This window comes from Hoplias malabaricus, chromosome 3 (assembly GCF_029633855.1).
Source record: "Hoplias malabaricus isolate fHopMal1 chromosome 3, fHopMal1.hap1, whole genome shotgun sequence".
Taxonomy (NCBI): Eukaryota; Metazoa; Chordata; class Actinopteri; order Characiformes; family Erythrinidae; genus Hoplias; species Hoplias malabaricus.
Genome location: NC_089802.1, coordinates 78,734,645 through 78,754,774, shown reverse-complemented (window position 1 = coordinate 78,754,774; position 20,130 = coordinate 78,734,645). Strand labels below are relative to the sequence as shown.

Here is a 20,130-nt window from a genome sequence, read left to right as displayed (position 1 = left end):
TATTTATTTTTAAATCTGTTGTAAATACCATGCCAGTAATTACCATAATCTTCATAACCAACAATATCACGTGTTAATCACAACCAGGTAAGTGTTATTTCAGGCTCGTAAAGCGGGTCCGGTGAGTTTTATTTTTAATTAAATCTATTCGTCACTTTGCCTTTGGCCTAAAGCCGCGGAAACAAAGCTAACATCAGCTGATCCGAAAAAGGTGAGGCGTTGTGTTTATTTCGCAACCGTACTCAGGCAGAGTAACAACAGCCAATCACAGCAGAGATGATACAGCGACGGTAACCAATCACAGCTCATGAGGGCGGGACTCTCCGTAATGCGCGTGTGAACAAGATGTTGACGCCAGAAATATTCAATTTGCACCCGTTTTCAGTCTACAGCCAATCAGCACTGCTCAACAATAGCCAATCAACGCAGACCGTGAAGCGATCTAGCCAATCACAAGAGGGGAGGGCGGGACTGTCCGGAATAGGGGTGGTGTTGGAGTAGTTGTTGCTAGCATCTGTTTGACGGTCAATTGTATCCGAGCGGAGAAGGAGAGAAATAACCGAACCGAACTCCGTGAGTAGAGTCACATTTATGGCGTTAAACACAAACGTTCATGCTTTTGAAGCCTTTTAAATATAATCTGTCCTTTTGTGCTAAACTGTACAGACTAGCTTTACCCACAAACTCATATTTAGGGACTTTTATCTTTGTCCCCGGTTAATAAACAGTTAATAAAACGTATTTAATTCATATCCGGGTGAAAAATAGTGAGTAAAATCAGACCGTTTTAGCACTGCAGCTGGTTTTATTTAAGTTTCATTTCTCCAGAACTACGTAGGTGTGTGTGTGTGTGACGTGTGCGCGCGCGCGCGCTTACTTTCACTTTCTCAGTAAATGAATGACAAGTCTTTCATCCACTGATCTGAGCTTTTATGACGATATTATGACGTAATACTAACTCATACTGGACCCCTATGTGTTTTTATATTTAATTTTAAAAATTGTCACCTGATGGGTGTGTTTCAGGGTGTAAATGATCTCTAAGGTTTTCTAGTGGTCACCAATGAGGCAAAGACACGAGTTTAATTCTGATGAGTGAAAAAATAAGCCCAGATTGTGAGATTTAGCTGGGTTTCTATATTAATATCAATATTGGGACACTCTCTTGTGGGCTATAACCCACTCTTGTGGGTTATAATACTCTTTACCAAGGCAAACACACACACACACACACACACATACTCTAGAGTGACTGCAGTGGCACCCAGGGATCATTTGGTGTTTAGGTGCCTTGCCCAAGGGCACTACAGATGTGGATGCTGAGGGAGGTGAAAGTGCTGTTCCTTCTCTGGGCCGTGCACCTTCACCTTCTTTGGAAATCATGAAACCTTCTGGCTACACGTTAAGGCTCATAACGTCCTTCTCAGATGTAGTCTCTTGAGATTAAATTCCAGTGTGTCCCAGTGCAGTCCTCCATTCATGGTGCGTCCCCCATACTTCACTGTGCGTGTCCTAGGGACTAAGTTGCCTTCTTGGCTTTGGCCAGTCTCCTCAGTCGCACATGGAGTCAGATGTTTCAAAGTCCTCCACAAATGTGCAGGTCAAAGATCAAGGGGGTGGCACGACCGCGTAACCACTTTCCCGTTCTTGAGCGGCGCTGGCTGAGTGTTTGGGATCATTATCTTGTTGAAACGTAAAGCCTTCTCTATGTAATATGTTTCTATTCACATTTTCAGTGGTTCTTAATGCTCCAGGGTTGCGTCCAGCACCTCATTTTACTTGGGAACGTTTCCACAACTTCGTCAAAAACGATAAGCTCAAATGTTGCGAAAGTAGTTTTGAATTTGTATTAAAACTCTACTCATTTGCAGCTGCTGTTTCCACTTCTTCATCGGTGCATTTTGGAGGTTATTCCACGCTCTGGATCATGGCGAGTTCCCTGCTGAACCTGGAGGAGGACCTCACCTGCAGCATCTGCCTGTGTCCCTTCGACAGCCCCGTGAGCCTCACATGTGGCCACAGCTTCTGCCAGCAGTGTCTCGAGGAAGCGTGGCGCAACGACGTAAGCGTGAGCTGCCCCCACTGCCGCACTCTCTACCCTCAGCGGCCTGAGCTCAAGCGCAACACCGTCCTCAGCGCCGTGGTGGAAACGCTCAAGTTCTCGGGCAACCTCTCCAGTGAGCTCGAGACCAAGCCCAAGCCCCAGCCTGAGCCCAGAGCCGTGCCCGAGCCTGTGCTGTGTGACACGTGCATGCACGCCAGCGCGGAGAGCACCTGCATGACGTGTGCCGCGTCCTTCTGCGCTGAGCACGTGCGCCCCCACCGGGAGAACCCCGTGTACCGCGCGCATCGCCTTGTGGAGCCACCGCTCGCGGACTTGCAGCGCCGCCTCTGCGAGGACCACGTCAAGCTGCTGGAGTTCTACTGTGAGCAGCACGAGCGTCCCATCTGCAGCTCCTGCATCCAGGAACAGCACCGCGGCTGCGGCTTCTCCACCACCAAGGAACAGCGCGTGAAAAAAGAGGTCATTCCTAACTTTATTAAACTACAGTAACTAGTACATTGTATACAGTACCGAACATGTGTTATTGAGGGCCCCCTCCCTCCCCTCACCACACGACTCGGTGAATCCTCCTCCTCCGGGGTGTTGAGATGTCCAGCGACGCTGCATTAGCAGCAGTGTGAGGGGGAGGAGTGGTGGGGGACGTCACGTGTGGTTGTCCTCACCCTCCTGGTGTCTGATTGGAGAGGTCTGGAGTTTACAGTGAATGGGGAACTGGAGACGATAAAAGACTGGGTGAAAATTTTACAAAAATCGGTTTAAAATAATATTAAAAAAAGCAAAATTTAAAATTAAAATCGACTTAAAAGTCTTTTTAAAAGACATTTTTTCCAGTGTTATTTCAGGTCACATGTTAAAATTGCTTTAAGTCGATGTCCACCAACGTTTACATGGAATTTGGAGAGTTTCAAATTTGAGCCTGAATTGGTTTCACTCTAAAAAATTAAAACATATTTATATTTATTTCCTAAAATCATAATTTTATTGAATTTTAACTGAAATTTTTAACTCAAAGCCACTCAAACAACATCAACAAGCGAAAACAACGTCATTAACCTTTTATATTTGTATTTTTCAAGAACATTTTTATAAAATGTTCCTCTCTGAGAAACGAATGGTTTTTTTTACTGCGTTTAGTCCGAGTTTAAGGAGAAGCTTGGAACTCTGGATGGAAAAGTGGAGAAGAACCAGTTGGTCATCTCACAGATGAGGGAACAGCAAGCCAAGCTCAAGGTCAGTGTGTGTGTGTGTGTGTGTTACAGAGATCAAAAGCTATTGTCCATGTCTTTCCCCCTGTTACTTTTCTAGAATAACTTACTGGTCCCAGAATAATGCCTCATTCCCTGCAGCTGGTGTGGTTTAATAATGTGGAGGAAATGAATTAATAAATGAGCTGCTATCCGCCATTTTCTCCACTGGCTCTTCCTCATGTTATTAATCAGGCATTATACTGAGACCTTGTGGCTGAGAAGGGTCAGGAATTGTACAGGTTTTAAAGGTGGCCACCCCCATATGGGGGGACCCACTCTATGGAGCATAGACTGGTTCATTCAGGTACCGCCACATTAGTATACACTATAGGAACCTATAGAGATGTCACGGTTTAATCCCATTCCTGCACAGGACATGGCGGCGGTCCGAAAGCGAGCCCTGGAGACGGAGTACCAGCAGCTGAGAGATCTACTGCAGCGAGACGAGAAGGAGGCCATGATGACCCTGGATAAAGACCTAGAGAGCGGCCAGAGCAAACTCACCTCTCTGATGAAGAAGTTCCAGCAGAACATCGAGAAGATGGGCTCCACCCGAGAGGAGATCACCAGGCTGCTCGCCCAGTCCGAATCCCTCGACTTCCTCCAGGTATGAATCTGATTTGGGGTCTGGGATACGGTATACACTTTATAATTGTAGTCACTCTTAAAAATTAATTAATTTACACAACTTTAAAGCAATACCAGATAACCAAGCAATCACTGATGCTCCACTGAGCTGTAATAGGGAGAATAGAGCCTCTGTCATTGCTACTCCGGCTCAGCACTGGAGAAACTGCACTATGTAACTTCTGGAGGCAGACAGGAAAACAACCCCCCCCCCTCCCTGGATTTTATCGGCAGTGCTGTAAATGTCGATGGTACTACACTGGTCTACGCCACGCAACGCAGACGACCAGCACCAACTCTCCATCTGTAAAATCTCCAGCTGCAGCAGAGATCACGTTTGTTTTTATCCGACTCACGACGGCAGCTCGTAAAATGACGCCGTGGTCTTTTGAAGAGGTTCGAACGCTCCTCGGATCGGTGGCCGACGAAAGAATCCAGCGAGAGCTGGACGCTGCAACAAGGAAGGAACAAACTCTACTGATCTGTCTGAACTGATGACGGAGCTGTGTTCAGTCCCAAACAACAACAACACGCCGATACACCATGAGTAAACACCGCTTAACGTTACCACCGCCGTTGTGGTTTCCAAAGACCAATGTTCCCCTTAGTGACGGGGTTAGAGACGACACCCGATACATTTCAGGGGGGAGCTGTGGGAAACAAACCAGGGACCAATCAGAGAGTAGAGTCCAGTCAAGTCAGTACCATGCAGTGGAAAAGCACCATAATAATATTCACATGGCTGAATGCCATCTAACCCTCACAGCAGTGTTCCAGCATCTGGTGCAGTTGTATGTTCTGTACTCTCTTTTAATTCACTTGTTTTTGAAAGATAGTTCCCTTGTGGTCAGCAGCTCAGGGCCAGAAACAAACAGAAAAACAACGTAGTGACCTCCGGGTGTTTGTTGTAATGGAGTGCGCAACTCCAGACAAACACACACGCCGTGGTAGTGCAGAGAGACGATGATGAGTTTGTCGAATCTGATCACTCTGTCTCCTCTAGGCCTCTGTGGACATGCCCTCGGTGGTGGCGTTTGAGCCCTACACGCCTCGGATCAACGTGGACTCCAAGCGGGTCATCGCACACCACGCCTCTGTGGTTCATATGAAGGAGCTGATTAGTAAAATCCTGCAGCAGCCGGTGGAGAACAGGATCTTGGGCAGTAACCCAGGTACCGCCCTGTCCTTTATGTCACGTGTAAATATGGGAGATACGAACATGACTTTGATACGAACATGACATGGTTTTACGTGAGAAGCATCAGGATTTATACTGTAGTGTTTACGTGGGATACGTAAAGCCACATGGCATGACATCAGCCACTTAAAACAAGGTGAAACAACCGTGAGACTCTGCATTTAACCCATTCACTTTGGAGAAAACACACACACACACACACATAGCCTAATGGGTGGAGAAGTGAATTAAGACCAGAGGGTTCGGTATCCTCGACTGGCAAGTAAAATGGGGCGGGGGAAGTTAAGGAACAGTCATATATCCTCCTGCAACATCCAAGGCTGAAGTGCCCTTGGGCAAGACACCTAACCCTCAACCTCCACTTGTTCAGGGTGGCTGCTCTGTGTGTGTATGTATGTGTGTGTGTGTTCACTGCCCCAGAAGGGTTAAAAGTAGACATCACATTTTAAATGTCACTGTTCAATGACCATAAAGCCCTTATATCAATGTCTTCTTCAGTTTCATCCACAAAAATGAAGGGGTGGGGCCAGCAGCGTCAGTGCCAAGCGCACCAGGGAGAGCTTTGCTCATTAAACATGGCCACCCCCATGTGTGGGACCCACTCTATGGAGCATAAACTGGTTCATTTAGGAACTACAAAGCCATTTAGTCTCATGTGATGAATGTAAACAATAGTAATAAATAATCAGTGTTGTTTCTGAGGGGAAATTGACTGACTGCTCCTTTAAGTTGGATTGTGGTGTGTAACGTGTGGACTGCATGCATGGGTGATATTTAAATGTTTTACAGAACCGAACACGGCCAGCGATGCTCGAGACGGTGAGGCAGGATCCAGAATAAACAAATAAACACATGTTTGATTTTGGGGTTTAGTTGAAGGTAATCCAATCCAAATGAGTGTTGGAACCGTGGGCTTGTTTCTGGAGGTTAATTTGCTAATCCCTCTTTCTGATGTGGTGGAGGACCTTATTTTCCTATTAACACCAGTGCGTTGTGAACAAAGATGATGCGCAAAATGCTGTATTTATTGTTTGTTGTTTATTTGTTTAGGAGCTGGTGAAGCTTCCTCACTTCTGCCCAACCCCAGACAAACAGGTGAGCGTTACAGTAGATTCAGCCTGGACCTGTCACCACAAGCCAGGCTAGGGTTCAGTGCCCATCTCAGGCAGAGACACCACACTGCCCCAGTACAAGTCCTTGGGCAAGACTCCTAACACCCCACTAGGGTACATCTGTAACATGCTAAAGACTGTAAGTCCTTTTGGATAAAACATCTGGATTACACAAGAGCCATACAAAACAAATTCATTCATTCATTATCTGTAACCCTTATCCAATTCAGGGTCGCGGTGGATCCAGAGCCCACCTGGAATCATTGGGCACAAGGCGGGAATACACCCTGGAGGGGGCGCCAGTCCTTCACAGGGCAACACACACACACACTCACACCTACGGACACTTCTGAGTCGCCAATCCACCTATCAATGTGTATTTCTGGACTGTGGGAGGAAACCGGAGCACCCGGAGGAAACCCACACAGACACAGGGAGAACACACCACACTCCTCACAGACAGTCACCCGGAGGAAACCCACGCAGACACAGGGAGAACACACCACACTCTTCACAGACAGTCACCCAGAGGAAACCCACGCAGACACAGGGAGAACACACCACACTCCTCACAGACAGTCACCCAGAGGAAACCCACGCAGACACAGGGAGAACACACCACACTCCTCACAGACAGTCACCCGGAGGAAACCCACACAGACGCAGGGAGAACACACCACACTCCTCACAGACAGTCACCCGGAGGAAACCCAAGCAGACACAGAGAGAACACACCACCCTCCTCACAGACAGTCACCTGGAGGAAACCCACGCAGACACAGAGAGAACACACCACACTCCTCACAGACACTCACCTGGAGGAAACCCACGCAGACACAGAGAGAACACACCACACTCCTCACAGACAGTCATCCGGAGGAAACCCACGCAGACACAGGGAGAACTCACCACACTCCTCACAGACAGTCACCCGGAGGAAACCCACGCAGACACAGGGAGAACACACCACACTCCTCACAGACACTCACCTGGAGGAAACCCACGCAGACACAGAGAGAACACACCACACTCCTCACAGACAGTCATCCGGAGGAAACCCATGCAGACACAGGGAGAACTCACCACACTCCTCACAGACAGTCACCCGGAGAAAACCCACGCAGACACAGGGAGAACACACCACACTCCTCACAGACAGTCACCCTGAGGAAACCCACGCAGACACAGGGAGAAAACACCACACTCCTCACAGACAGTCACCCGGAGGAAACCCACACAGACACAGAGAGAACACACCACACTCCTCACAGACAGTCACCCGGAGCGGGAATCGAACCCACAACTTGCAGGACCCTGGAGCTGTGTGACTGCAACACTAACCTGCTGCGCCACCGTGCCGCCTTCATACAAATAAATAAATAAATACATGTGTTCAGTCTTCGTCATTTACCTTGATTTACGTCACCTCTCTAGGTTCTGTCTCCAGTGAGGAGCCGAGGAGCCGCAGTCCTCCTCAGATGAAAGGAGCTGGAGCCAAAAAGAAAGCTCAGCCACGTAAGACGCTCACTTTTTCTTCTCTTGTTTATGATTACAAACGTTCCTGAGGCTGTTCTCAGAGTCTCTCGCACCATTAAGCTTTACTCGACAAAAAGAGACGTGACATTAACATCTGTTTCACAGGAGAGAAAAGTGAGAACAGATTTGAGGCTAAAGACAAAGGAGAGAAAAAGGAGAAGAGAGATAATAAAGAAGGAAAGCAGCGTAAGTCATTCACACTTTATTTATTCACCTTCTGCGCTCAGGTCATTAAACCAAACCCAAACCTCCGTGACGTTGGGGGAAACATTTGAAAAGTGTCCGATCACTGGCTCTGAATTAAATAAAATTTTGCATCACAGCCACAAGGGGCGGAGCCTTCCTGGTGATGTCACAACATAGTCTTATTAGACTGTTCCACCTGAGAGAACTGTCAGCAGCCCAGGCTGTGAGGGACGACTGGAATATAATTCATGTAAAACACTAAATAGCGCCCCCTGTGGAGCAGAACCTAACCCTGAATGAGTGAGTGATTGAGTGAGTGAGTGAGTGAGTGAATGAATGAGCGAGTCAGTGAATGAGTGTGTGAGTGAATGAGTGAATAAGTGAATGAGTGAATAAGTGAATGAATGAGTGAGTAAGGGAATGAGTGAGTGAATGACTGAGTGAGTCAGTGAATGAGTCAGTGAGTGGGTGAATGAGTGAATGAATAAATGAATGAGTGAGTGAGTGAATGAGTGAGTGAATATGAGTGAATGTGAGTGAATGAGTGAGTGAGTGAATGAGTGAGTGAATGAGTGAGTGAGTGAGTGAATGAGTCAGTGAGTGGGTGAATGAGTGAATGAATAAGTGAATGAGTGAGTGAGTGAGTGAATATGAGTGAATGTGAGTGAGTGAAAGAGTGAGTGAAAGAGTGAGTGAATGAGTGTGGGTGAGTGAGTGAGTGAACGAGTGAATGAATGAGTGAGTGAATGAGTGTGAGTGAATGAGTGTGAGTGAATGACTGAGTGAGTGAGTGAGTGAATGAGTGAGTGAGTGAATGAGTAAGTGAATGAGTGAGCGAATGAGAGTGAGTGAATGAGTGTGAGTGAGTGAGTGAATGAGTGAACGAGTGAATGAATGAGTGAGTGAGTTACAAGCCAGTTCTGTGAGGAGAGTTGTGTCTGATGTTGATATATATTTAATCGATGTAAATAACATGTAAAACACCAGTTTATTTACAAAACAAAAATGTGTAGAAAAGACGGACGCCAGAGGATTTAACTGTGTTTCTTTTCTTTTAGGACAAAGGAAAGCTAATAAAGGAATGACCTCTCAATTCTCCAAAAGTGTGGAAAATGAGCTGAACTTCTCTGGATTGGTCACTGGATTTGGTAAAGTTTGTTTATAGAAGTTCTACACGTCATTATTATATTCCTTATTTGAATGCACTCGTGTGTATGGTTTGTTCATTGTTATATATTTTAAACATGTTTATCCTCTGTTTATTGCCAAATTTCGACTCAGTCGTTAGTCACGCTTTATTTATTGTGGCTCTGTTTGTGTTTTTCTTCTCAGCGTCTCTTGGAGTGTGTGCAGTGGACAGGAGTCATCTACTGCGCCGTGAGTGCAGCTACTAAAACTAGTGTTTACTATTCTGTTTTAACAAAGATTCATCAGGAATCAAAAGAGTATTCAGACGTTTTTTGTAGGAGTGTTTCGGGGGCGGGGGCGGGGATGGCACGGTGGCGCAGCAGGTTAGTGTCGCAGTCACACAGCTCAAGGTTGTGGGTTCGATTCCCACTCCGGGTGACTGTCTCTGAGGAGTGTGGTGTGTTCTCTCTGTGTCTGTGTGGGTTTCCTCCGGGTGACTGTCTGTGAGGAGTGTGGTGTGTTCTCCCTGTGTCTGTGTGGGTTTCCTCCGGGTGACTGTCTGTGAGGAGTGTGGTGTGTTCTCTCTGTTCCTCCGGGTGACTGTCTGTGAGGAGTGTGGTGTGTTCTCCCTGTGTCTGCGTGGGTTTCCTCCGGGTGACTGTCAGTGAGGAGTGTGGTGTGTTCTCCCTGTGTCTGCGTGGGTTTCCTCCGGGTGACGGTCTGTGAGGAGTGTGGTGTGTTCTCTCTGTGTCTGTGTAGGTTTCCTCCGGGTGACACACAAGTTCTACACGTCATTATTATATTCCTAATTTGAATGCACTCGTGTGTATGGTTTGTTCATTGTTATATATATTTTAAACATGTTTATCCTCTGTTTATTGCCAAATTTCGACTCAGTCGTTAGTCACGCTTTATTTATTGTGGCTCTGTCTTTTTCTTCTCAGCGTCTCTTGGAGTGTGTGCAGTGGACAGGAATCATCTACTGCGCCGTGAGTGCAGCTACTAAAACTAGTGTTTACTATTCTGTTTTAACAAAGATTCAACAGGAATCAAAAGAGTATTCAGACGTTTTTTGTAGGAGTGTTTTGGGGGCGGGGGCGGGGACGGTACGGTGGCGCAGCAGGTTAGTGTCGCAGTCACACAGCTCAAGGTTGTGGGTTCGATTTCCACTCCGGGTGACTGTCTCTGAGGAGTGTGGTGTGTTCTCTCTGTGTCTGTGTGGGTTTCCTCGGGGTGACTGTCTGTGAGAAGTGTGGTGTGTTCTCCCTGTGTCTGTGTGGGTTTCCTCCGGGTGACAGTCTGTGAGGAGTGTGGTGTGTTCTCCCTGTGTCTGTGTGGGTTTCCTCCGGGTGACTGTCTGTGAGGAGTGTGGTGTGTTCTCCCTGTGTCTGTGTGGGTTTCCTCCAGGTGACTGTCTGTGAGGAGTGTGGTGTGTTCTCCCTGTGTCTGCGTGGGTTTCCTCCGGGTGACTGTCTGTGAGGAGTGTGGTGTGTTCTCCCTGTGTCTGCGTGGGTTTCCTCCGGGTGACTGTCTGTGAGGAGTGTGGTGTGTTCTCTCTGTGTCTGCGTGGGTTTCCTCCGGGTGACTGTCTGTGAGGAGTGTGGTGTGTTCTCTCTGTGTCTGCGTGGGTTTCCTCCGGGTGACTGTCTGTGAGGAGTGTGGTGTGTTCTCTCTGTGTCTGCGAGGGAGACATTTGAGATTGAGACGATTCATTAGCACAACAGTAAAAGCCGGCTGGGTTTTTCCTCCTTCTCGTCATCTCTCAAATATGTTTTTTGTTGTTTATGGAGGCAGTGTGAATAAACATATCAACGATTTCATGCTGCTGTTTCAGAGACAGATTTGTTCACATTACACACAGATACAGGGCACTATTGATCAATATTGATTGATTAACGAGGCTTGTGATGTGAACGCAGCCTTTAAAATATGTGTTAATCTCTGTTTGTTCAGACGCCACCATCCTGGTGTTCGACCAGAAGACGGCCCACAGACGAGTGCTCATCTCGGAGAACGGGACCCGAGCGACGGTGTCGGATGAGTCTGTGGCGTACCAGGACAACCCGGCCCGGTTCTCCGTGTGCTCTCAGGTTCTCTGTTCTAAAGGGTTCTCTCAGGGCTGCCACTACTGGGAGGTCCAGATGAGCAGCAATAACTTCTGCGGCGTGGGTCTGGCGTACGGCAGCATGGACCGCAAGGGTCCGTCCAGCCGTCTGGGCAGGAACGCTCAGTCCTGGTGTGTGGAGTGGTTTAACATCAAGCTTTCGGCCTGGCACAACAACAGCGAGACGATTCTGAATAACCCCCATCCTGAGAGAGTCGGGGTCCTGCTCAACCTCATGGGGGGCGCTGCCACTTTCTATAACATCAGAGGCAACATGGCGTATCCCTTCCACTCCTTTGTTATTCCTATGTCTGAAGCTGTGTTCCCTGCTTTCTGGATCTTCTCCAGTGGCTCCTCCGTTTCTCTGTGCAAGCTCACTAAATAACTCCTCCGGTTAAAGGAGCCGTCAGCATGTTTACCATTAACACATAGCCAATATGACAATGGAGAATAATTTCTGGAGAAAATGGCTGACTGCTTCTTAAATTATTCACTTAAATTCTTTTATTAAAACTCAGGAAAGGGTTAATTCACACTCATGATACATAACAACACTCAGCAGAACCTAATCTATAATTGTTAGGGTTCTAATCACTGCTGTGTGTTTTTATCTGTGTTTAATTACTTTGTTTATACTGTCTCTACTTCTTTGGGCTGGAGTTGGCTCTTTTCCACTGCATGGTCCCTACTCGACTGGACTGTACCCAACTCTCCTCCTCCACCAGGTGAATCAGGTCCTGGTTCTGGAAGCGGGTTCTTGTTTAGTGGCTGTTCTCTCGTGGTTCAGAGCGAGTCGAGTAGGGACTAAACCGTGGCGTGTAAACCTTGCAGAGCGCTGATCGTCCAGAGAGAGTCGTCACTCTACGCCACGCAACGCAGACGACCAGCACCAACTCTCCATCTGTAAAATCTCCAGCTGCAGCAGAGATCACGTTTGTTTTTATCCGACTCACGACGGCAGCTCGTAAAATGACGCCATGGTCTTTTGAAGAAGTTCAAACGCTCCTTGGATCGGTGGCGGACGAAAGAATCCAGCGAGAGCTGGACGCTGCAACAAGGAAGGAACAAACTCTACTGATCTGTCTGAACTGATGACGGAGCTGTGTTCAGTCCCAAACAACAACAACACGCCGATACACCATGAGTAAACACCGCTTAACGTTACCGCCGCCGTTGTTGTGGTTTCCAAAGCCCACTGTTCCCCTTAGAGACGGGGTTCATAGTCGACACCCGATACATTTCAGGGGGGAGCTGTGGGAAACCAACCAGGGGCCAATCAGAGAGTAGAGTCCAGTCGAGTCAGTACTGTGCAGTGGAAAAGTTTGAAGGTCCAGGTCCAGCTCAGAGGGACAGTCCCATACACATTACTCTATCAGTGGAATGCCTGTAGCTTGATGCTAATGACCAGCGCCTGTTTATTTACGGAGTGTTTATTCATGAGCTCCACCTTGAGCAGGTTTTATCGCCAGTGTCAAATGTGGACAAAGTCCATGGCCACAGTTCTTTAACCAGAGGAAAGGTCAGTAACACGGGCCACTGACCAGCTTCATGAGTCCTGAGACCACATTAACGAGAGCAGGACGTTCTATTTCCCTCCCAAATGTAGCAGTGTATTCAGTCGCGAGTGATTACCTTTATTTTACATTTTCCCAAAACTTTAGGTCGTAGAACGGCTGTTTCACACGATGAACGTTATATTGATTGCCCCTTTAACACTTCAAAGGACAGTCCATTCAAAGCTCCATATGATTAATGAATAGGAGTGGGTGATAACACTGCACCTTATAACCTCATCAGGAAGTGTATTTATGGATGTGTAAGAACTTCCTGTGAGGAGCTTCCAGAGACGGACGTCTGGTTCCATTCACTCACAGTGTAAACAGTTCTGACTCGTCTCTGGAACAGAAACCACTCTCAATACCCGTGTATTCATTGTGGCGCTTTAACTCTGTGTAAATAATGAAAGAGGAGTGGTACATGTCCTACGTACATTAGGACTGCAGTAAAAATACTGTACTGTTTCATATCCTCTGTAACATAGGCATCCAAGGGTATTAATCCGCAGCACGTAGCGCCGGAGTACCCGGGTGTACAGAAGCGGTCAGGAGCCCGTGTCGTAGCCGGGGCAATGGAAATATGAATATGTTACTTTAGTTTCATATGAGCCCGGGCTTGTGTTGACCTCTCCACATCAGAAACAGCTGATACTTCCGTTTAGGACAGCTACTGATGAGCACCGCTCTGGTTAAAGACGAGACGAACCCCCGCTGAGCTGATCTAGGACCAGATCCACCCACGGGTTGAGCCTGACATATGATACGAGAGGCTGGAAACCTGGCCTCAGATCAGTAAAGAGGGGCTTTATTTTTCACTGGCACCTGTTCAGAAGCAGAACACAGGCCCAAATCTTTACTTATGTGTGGTTTGTTCACGGTGCTTTTATGCTTTAAAAGGAGTAGCAGAACTAGTGTTCTCCTCCAAGCGTGTTGAGATGATGTACCAGAACTAGCACTTAGTGTTCTCCTCCAAGCGTGTTGAGATGATGTACCAGAACTAGCACTTAGTGTTCTCCTCCAAGCGTGTTGAGATGATGTACCAGAACTAGTACTTAGTGTTCTCCTCCAAGCGTGTTGAGCTGACGTACCAGAACTAGCACTTAGTGTTCTCCTCCAAGCGTGTTGAGCTGACGTACCAGAACTAGTACTTAGTGTTCTCCTCCAAGCGTGTTGAGATGATGTACCAGAACTAGTACTCAGTGTTCTCCTCCAAGCGTGTTGAGATGATGTACAGAACTAGCACTTAGTGTTCTCCTCCAAGCGTGTTGAGCTGACGTACCAGAACTAGCACTTAGTGTTCTCCTCCAAGCGTGTTGAGATGATGTACCAGAACTAGTGCTTAGTGTTCTCCTCCAAGCGTGTTGAGATGATGTACCAGAACTAGTAATTAGTGTTCTCCTCCAAGCGTGTTGAGATGATGTACCAGAACTAGCACTTAGTGTTCTCGTCCAAGCGTGTTGAGATGATGTACCAGAACTAGCACTTAGTGTTCTCCTCCAAGCGTGTTGAGATGATGTACCAGAACTAGCACTTAGTGTTCTCCTCCAAGCGTGTTGAGATGATGTACCAGAACTAGTACTTAGTGTTCTCCTCCAAGCGTGTTGAGCTGACGTACCAGAACTAGCACTTAGTGTTCTCCTCCAAGCGTGTTGAGATGATGTACCAGAACTAGTGCTTAGTGTTCTCCTCCAAGCGTGTTGAGATGATGTACCAGAACTAGTAATTAGTGTTCTCCTCCAAGCGTGTTGAGATGATGTACCAGAACTAGCACTTAGTGTTCTCCTCCAAGCGTGTTGAGCTGACGTACCAGAACTAGTGCTTAGTGTTCTCCTCCAAGCGTGTTGAGATGATGTACCAGAACTAGTGCTTAGTGTTCTCCTCCAAGCGTGTTGAGCTCCAGTGACACAGTTGTGTTTGTGGCTTGGGGAGAAGGAGCTGGTTTATTCTGTAAACGTTATTCAGATTATTCAGATTTCCTGTAATAATTTCTTTAATATAATCTTTAATATTGGGAATTTAACCCTAAAGCTTCTGCACTGAAAATCAAAACATGAGCCGCTAGTTCCCATTAGCATTAGTCAGATTTGTAAACGTTTGTCTTTGTTAAACCTGTACTGAAGCTATCTACTGAATGTTTCCGTGCTGTGGTCAGTTTGACGCATGCAATAAATAAAGTGATTATTGTCTGTTCCCTGGTGTCTGAGGTGTTTTATTTATAACAACAGTCGGAGCAGAGGAGTGTGGAAAAATATTTATTAAGGGTTCAGGTCCAAAACTTCAGCTTTACATTCACTTCCGCAATTTTTAACTCATTCATGTCCAACAGTTAGCATTTAGCACAAAATAAACAATGACTGCCTCAAGCCTCGGTGACTATTTTTCACCTGGAAATCAAGACTGTTGTGTAGTAGATCAGGATGTTTTCTTCACGTATCCTGCTAACTGTGGTCAAACGTGGTGTAGAACATAAAACGGTAAATATAACGGTCAAAAAGCTGTATATTTACAGTTTAATTCTGACCTCCTTTCAATGTAAATAAAACACAAACAGAAAAAAACAATACATTTATAACCATTGTCAGTTTACAGTAGTTAGATTCAACAGGAATTTCACGTAAAACACATCTGTAGCTGTAACAGGGAACGACGGCGGGGCTTTTTCTCGTACCGTGGCCGAGCTTTACCAGGGCTGGGGTGGTTCCACCAGGAGGGGTTTCAAAGGGTGACTCCAGTGGGGTTTAATCTCCCAGTGGAAGCACAAACATCGTCATTTTGTTTTTTTCTGCTGTTCTTTTCAGCACCGGGTGTCGACAAAGAGAGGGATGTTCCTAAATTACTCTAAGTTACTATTATTTTACCATAACACCACCCACAACATAAAAATACAAATTATAATAATTATAAAAGCTTTCTGAAGAGAATCAGGCGGCGCACACACGTTATAATCATCTTCACAGCCTCAGAAACAAAACAACTTCAAACCTAAAGTCCCCACAGCTTCATTCACTCATTCACTGAGCGCTTTCTTTTTACAAATGGAATGTATTCAAATACATTTCCTTTCTATTGAAATCTTTTAAGTGTTCGTTCACGACGTCTGTGTTTACGTCCTGAACTCACTTCACATCACAGAAACACAGGACGCTGGATATATGTAAACAAGGTTTGTGACATCACAAAATAAGAACATGTTTTCTAAGCACTCCGTATACGGAAACGTAGGTGTGAAAACCACTCGTTTTCAAGTCTGTGCATTTGTGACATCACAAAAACAAGATGGTGGATGAATGTAGACAAGTTTTGTGACATCACAGACACACAGACTTAAGAATGGGCGGTTTTTATAGCGAAATGTCCATGATTGGATTGTATGGACTTGGAAAGTGAAAGGAGTTGCTTTAAATTTCTGTAACACCAGCACTTTAAATGTGATGTGAAATATTTAAATTTTATGTTTATAATTTTACAGCAGGGTTCCAGGGTTCCATTGGAGACTCAAAAGTGTGCGTAGGTGTAAGTAAATGTGTGTGAGTGAATGTGTGAGTGTGTGTCGCCCTGTGGAGGACTGGCGCCCCCTCCAGGGTGTGTTCCCGCCTTGCGCCCAGTGATTCCGGGTAGACTCCGGACCCACCGCGACCCTGAACTGGATAAGGGTCACAGACAATGAATGAAATAGTGAATTTTACAGCTACATATTTACATCTAATATTCTAACACAAATTAAATATGAATTTACTAATTATCTGCATATTACATACAAATTAAAATCTGTGTATTTTGAATATATTCCATTTTCCTCTGAGGTGAAAACTCGACAGAAACAGAAACACGGCGCTAAATACATTTCAGAAAACGTTCCTCTGCTCAGAGAGTCGTCAACAGTGTGGATGCCTCACTCTGAGAAACTTCAAAATAAAAGCTCTTTATCTCTGAGAAACTTCAAAATAAAAGCTCTTCTCTAGTATTTCTCTTTACAAACAGGCAGCAAGCTGTGGATAGAAAACTCTCAGTGCTTTATGGCTTAGTCCGCATTTCCTTTATCTACAGCAATAATAATAATAATAATAATAATAATAATAACTAAGGAATACCAGTGGGAATCTGATGGAAATAAATAGTATGAAATTCACTGTGAATAGAGCTACATTTAAAGCTTTTATTAAAATTCTACCTCTTCACTCTGTCTCTCGGCAGCTCCACTGACCACACACCGGAGCACGCTGTAGTTTCACAGTCACAGACTGTAGTCCTTCTGTCGCTCTGCATACTTTTTAGCCCCATTTCATCAATGCTCAGGACCCCCACAGGACCCCCCCACGGAACAGGTTTGATTCTGATCTCACACCACCACCACGTCACACCTGCTCTGAGCGCTGAAGAACAAAGTATGCAGAGCAACAGGTAGACTACAGAGTGCACCTGTAAACTTTTGGGGTTTAGATCTCCTCAGCTTTTCTGTCCTTTTATAAAAATCAAACCAAGATTTTAGAATAATTTCAGTGTAAACCAGGCTTTAAATAAAACACAAAATTAAGAAATGGAAAGAAATAAAAATAAATCAGAGTTGATCTGAAGCTACAGGTGAGACCCGTGTTTACTGAGCATCTTCAGGTCATGAGCAAATGTTTGATCGGGTCCTTGATCGACCTGCGGCCTTGTGTGTGTTTGTACGAGCAACCGGCCAAAACCTGGCTTCGGAATAAGCTCCGGACGCTCAAAATCCAGCAATTAATACATTTTCGGATACGATTTTACAGCGATGTGTTTAAATACCACACATTTAAAGGTGTCTTACACAATGCAGAATGATTTTTTCATTGTTATTTAAACAGTAAATAAACAAATCCCCCCTGTAGCTCCTTAAAAACCCAAAACTAAAACCAAAAACACACAAAGAACAGAAAGGTAGCTGCTGTTAGAGCAGAATCAATGGCACATTACTCACACACGTCTACAACCTCCTCATATTCAGGTCCATACAACATCGGCCACAAGATTAAAACCACCGAACACCGATGACCTGGGGACACGGCCTCATCTTGTGGCTGATGTGTCTGTGTTGTTATTAATATGTGGCCAACCACACCCTTATATTTCACAGGATTTGGTGAGGATTATTGCACAAAACCGTCTTCAAACTCGAGTAAGAGTTCCCCTACGTTTTTAAGGTGGTCCAGTGGGACACAATCAGTGCATGCTTTATATCTTTATACAGCAGGCTTTTTCAGTGCTAAAGTCACAGTTAAAGTCACTCTCTGTGTGTGATTCTCAGCTCTAAGAGAGTGGCTCTGATAAGGTTTGGATCTCACTCTGTGGCTAAATAAAATAAAAGGTTAGACACCCTCTTGTCTAACGTTTCTTCTGAAGTTAATGGTTATTTAGAAGCGGTTTTGTCTGTTTCTGAAGTAAAAACAGCTTTGACTTCTCAGGCAATGCTTTACACCACATGGTGTAACCTTTCTGTGAGCATTTGATGGCATTCGGCCACAGAAACTTCAGTGAGGACAGCTACTGATTTTGGACAGATAGTTCTAGGGGGGTTCACTTCTGTAGCTCAAGCTTAGCATTGGACACTGGTAGTAGCTGTAGTCAGTCATTATACGGGGCGTCTACAAACATTTGGACACAGTGCAGGCTCCCGAAGCTAATTTTCTGAATCAATCTGATTAACTTAAGCCCTAAATTAATATAATTCCATGTAGACGCCCCTTAAGTTCAGGCTTAAAATATCTGTCTAATTTTACTTGAGGTTCACTCTACGCCACTGACCCCTTGTGGACGGCCGAGGAAAAGCAAGAGCTTTGGCAAAGGTGGGGGCAATACATAGGAGCGCAGACATTATGGGATGCGGTTGTTATGGTAACTAAACAGGTTAACCTGAAGCCTCCGGAGCCGCTGTGTGTTATTCTCAGAGATACAGGACTAACACGGGACTATGGTTTAAATAACCACCTTAAATCTAGACTAGGAACTAGGAACAGTCGAAAACTATTTGCCTGTTATCTGGACATGGATTTGGACGAGTCCAGAGCCTAATCTCCATTTAAAATGCTGCATAGTCCAGGATTAAGCTTAATCCATGTCCACAAACCAGACCCTACGAGCAGCGTAGTTTAAAGTCAAGGGGAAATGCCCAACAATAGGACGAGGGAGGGCTTGCCCTTAAGCGAGGGAATCCCAAGAGACCACCATCAACTCACGGGAGGTGGTATGTGATCAGTCCACGATGCTGAAGACGCTTAGCTCATATTCCAGCTCTGGAGTGTTCACAGTGGTCTCTCGGGACAGTGCCTCCAGGTTCCGCAGAGTGTGAGGCATTCCCTCGCTTAAGGGCAAGGCCACCCTCCTCCTCCAGGTTGGAGATTCCCCTCACCAGAGGAGTCCTCAGTGTCAGTGATGGACTACATTCTCTTGAACATATAATGGATCCAGGTCGTACAGAAGGCTTTATTTCACGACTTAAAATAAGGAGGGAATAAGGAGCCACTGAAGACTCATTCTGGGTCTGATTGGGAATAACACACAGCAGCTCTGGAACCGAAAGCTGTTGTTTCTCCGCCCCCGAGTCGTGCTATAAATGGCTGTGGGGTGCAGAGATGACCTTATAGAGACGAAGCGCTCTTCTCTGGAGTGTACTTGGCGTTTGTGCTGCGGTGAGCTGCGTAACCTTCGCCCTCGGAGCCGCTGGAGTCGTCCTCGTCGTCATCGGTCTGCTCGGCGCTGTGGTACAGCATCAGGGCCTGGGTTTTGTGGGTAATGGTGATGGTGCAGGGACCCTGAGCCCACGGCTCTCCGTCCACCTGCATCGGCATTCGGGAACTCTTCAACACCAGCTGCAGGAGAAATACAGGGTTCTCACCATGTCACAGGACGAGGAGAAAGCAGAGTTGAGCCCTCTAACAATCTACAGTGTTTGTGCGCATTCACATGACCCCCCCCCCCCACACACACACAGAAAGAGTCCAGACCAAATTGTGGAAAATTTCTGGTGGAAATACTCAAAGCTGCATGTAGTTTTGCCACATTTTTTCCACTCCACTAACTCCACTACAGACGCCTGCAGGAGCAACAGGCTACATTGCTTCAACAAGAATGGGCGGGGCTAAAGTGCTGTTATAGTGAGTGATATCACACTCATGATGAATGAAACACACGTAGCTTAATTTGTATCGAGTGGTGAGTGAATGGTTCGTTTTAAAACTTTACAATTTACAAACCGGATTACAAAAAAGTTGGGACACTAAACAAATTGTGAATAAAAACTGAATGCAATGATGTGGAGGAGGAGCCAACATCTAATATTTTATTCAGAATAGAACACAAATCACAGATCAAAAGTTTAAACTGAGAGAATGTCTCATTTTAAGGGAA

At 45.9% G+C, this 20,130-nt stretch overlaps 1 protein-coding gene across 3 annotated transcripts; it reads left to right on the top strand.

The window, feature by feature from the left end:
- Nucleotides 1–489: 489 nt before the first annotated feature.
- On the top strand, nt 490–14,933 carry trim25 (tripartite motif containing 25). 3 transcript variants are annotated; one of them, XM_066665036.1, is made up of 13 exons: nt 490–573; nt 1,872–2,524; nt 3,200–3,295; nt 3,686–3,919; nt 4,943–5,111; nt 5,927–5,956; nt 6,188–6,232; nt 7,684–7,764; nt 7,891–7,971; nt 9,030–9,119; nt 9,304–9,348; nt 10,044–10,088; nt 11,053–14,933. In XM_066665036.1, the coding sequence occupies exons 2-13, from the start codon at nt 1,928–1,930 to the stop codon at nt 11,586–11,588; spliced, it is 2,049 nt and encodes a 682-aa protein (XP_066521133.1). In that variant the 5' UTR covers nt 490–573; nt 1,872–1,927; the 3' UTR covers nt 11,589–14,933. The 3 variants fall into 3 exon arrangements, with proteins under 3 accessions (XP_066521133.1, XP_066521134.1, XP_066521135.1); XM_066665037.1 differs by lacking the exon at nt 5,927–5,956; XM_066665038.1 differs by lacking the exon at nt 10,044–10,088.
- Nucleotides 14,934–20,130: the final 5,197 nt, after the last annotated feature.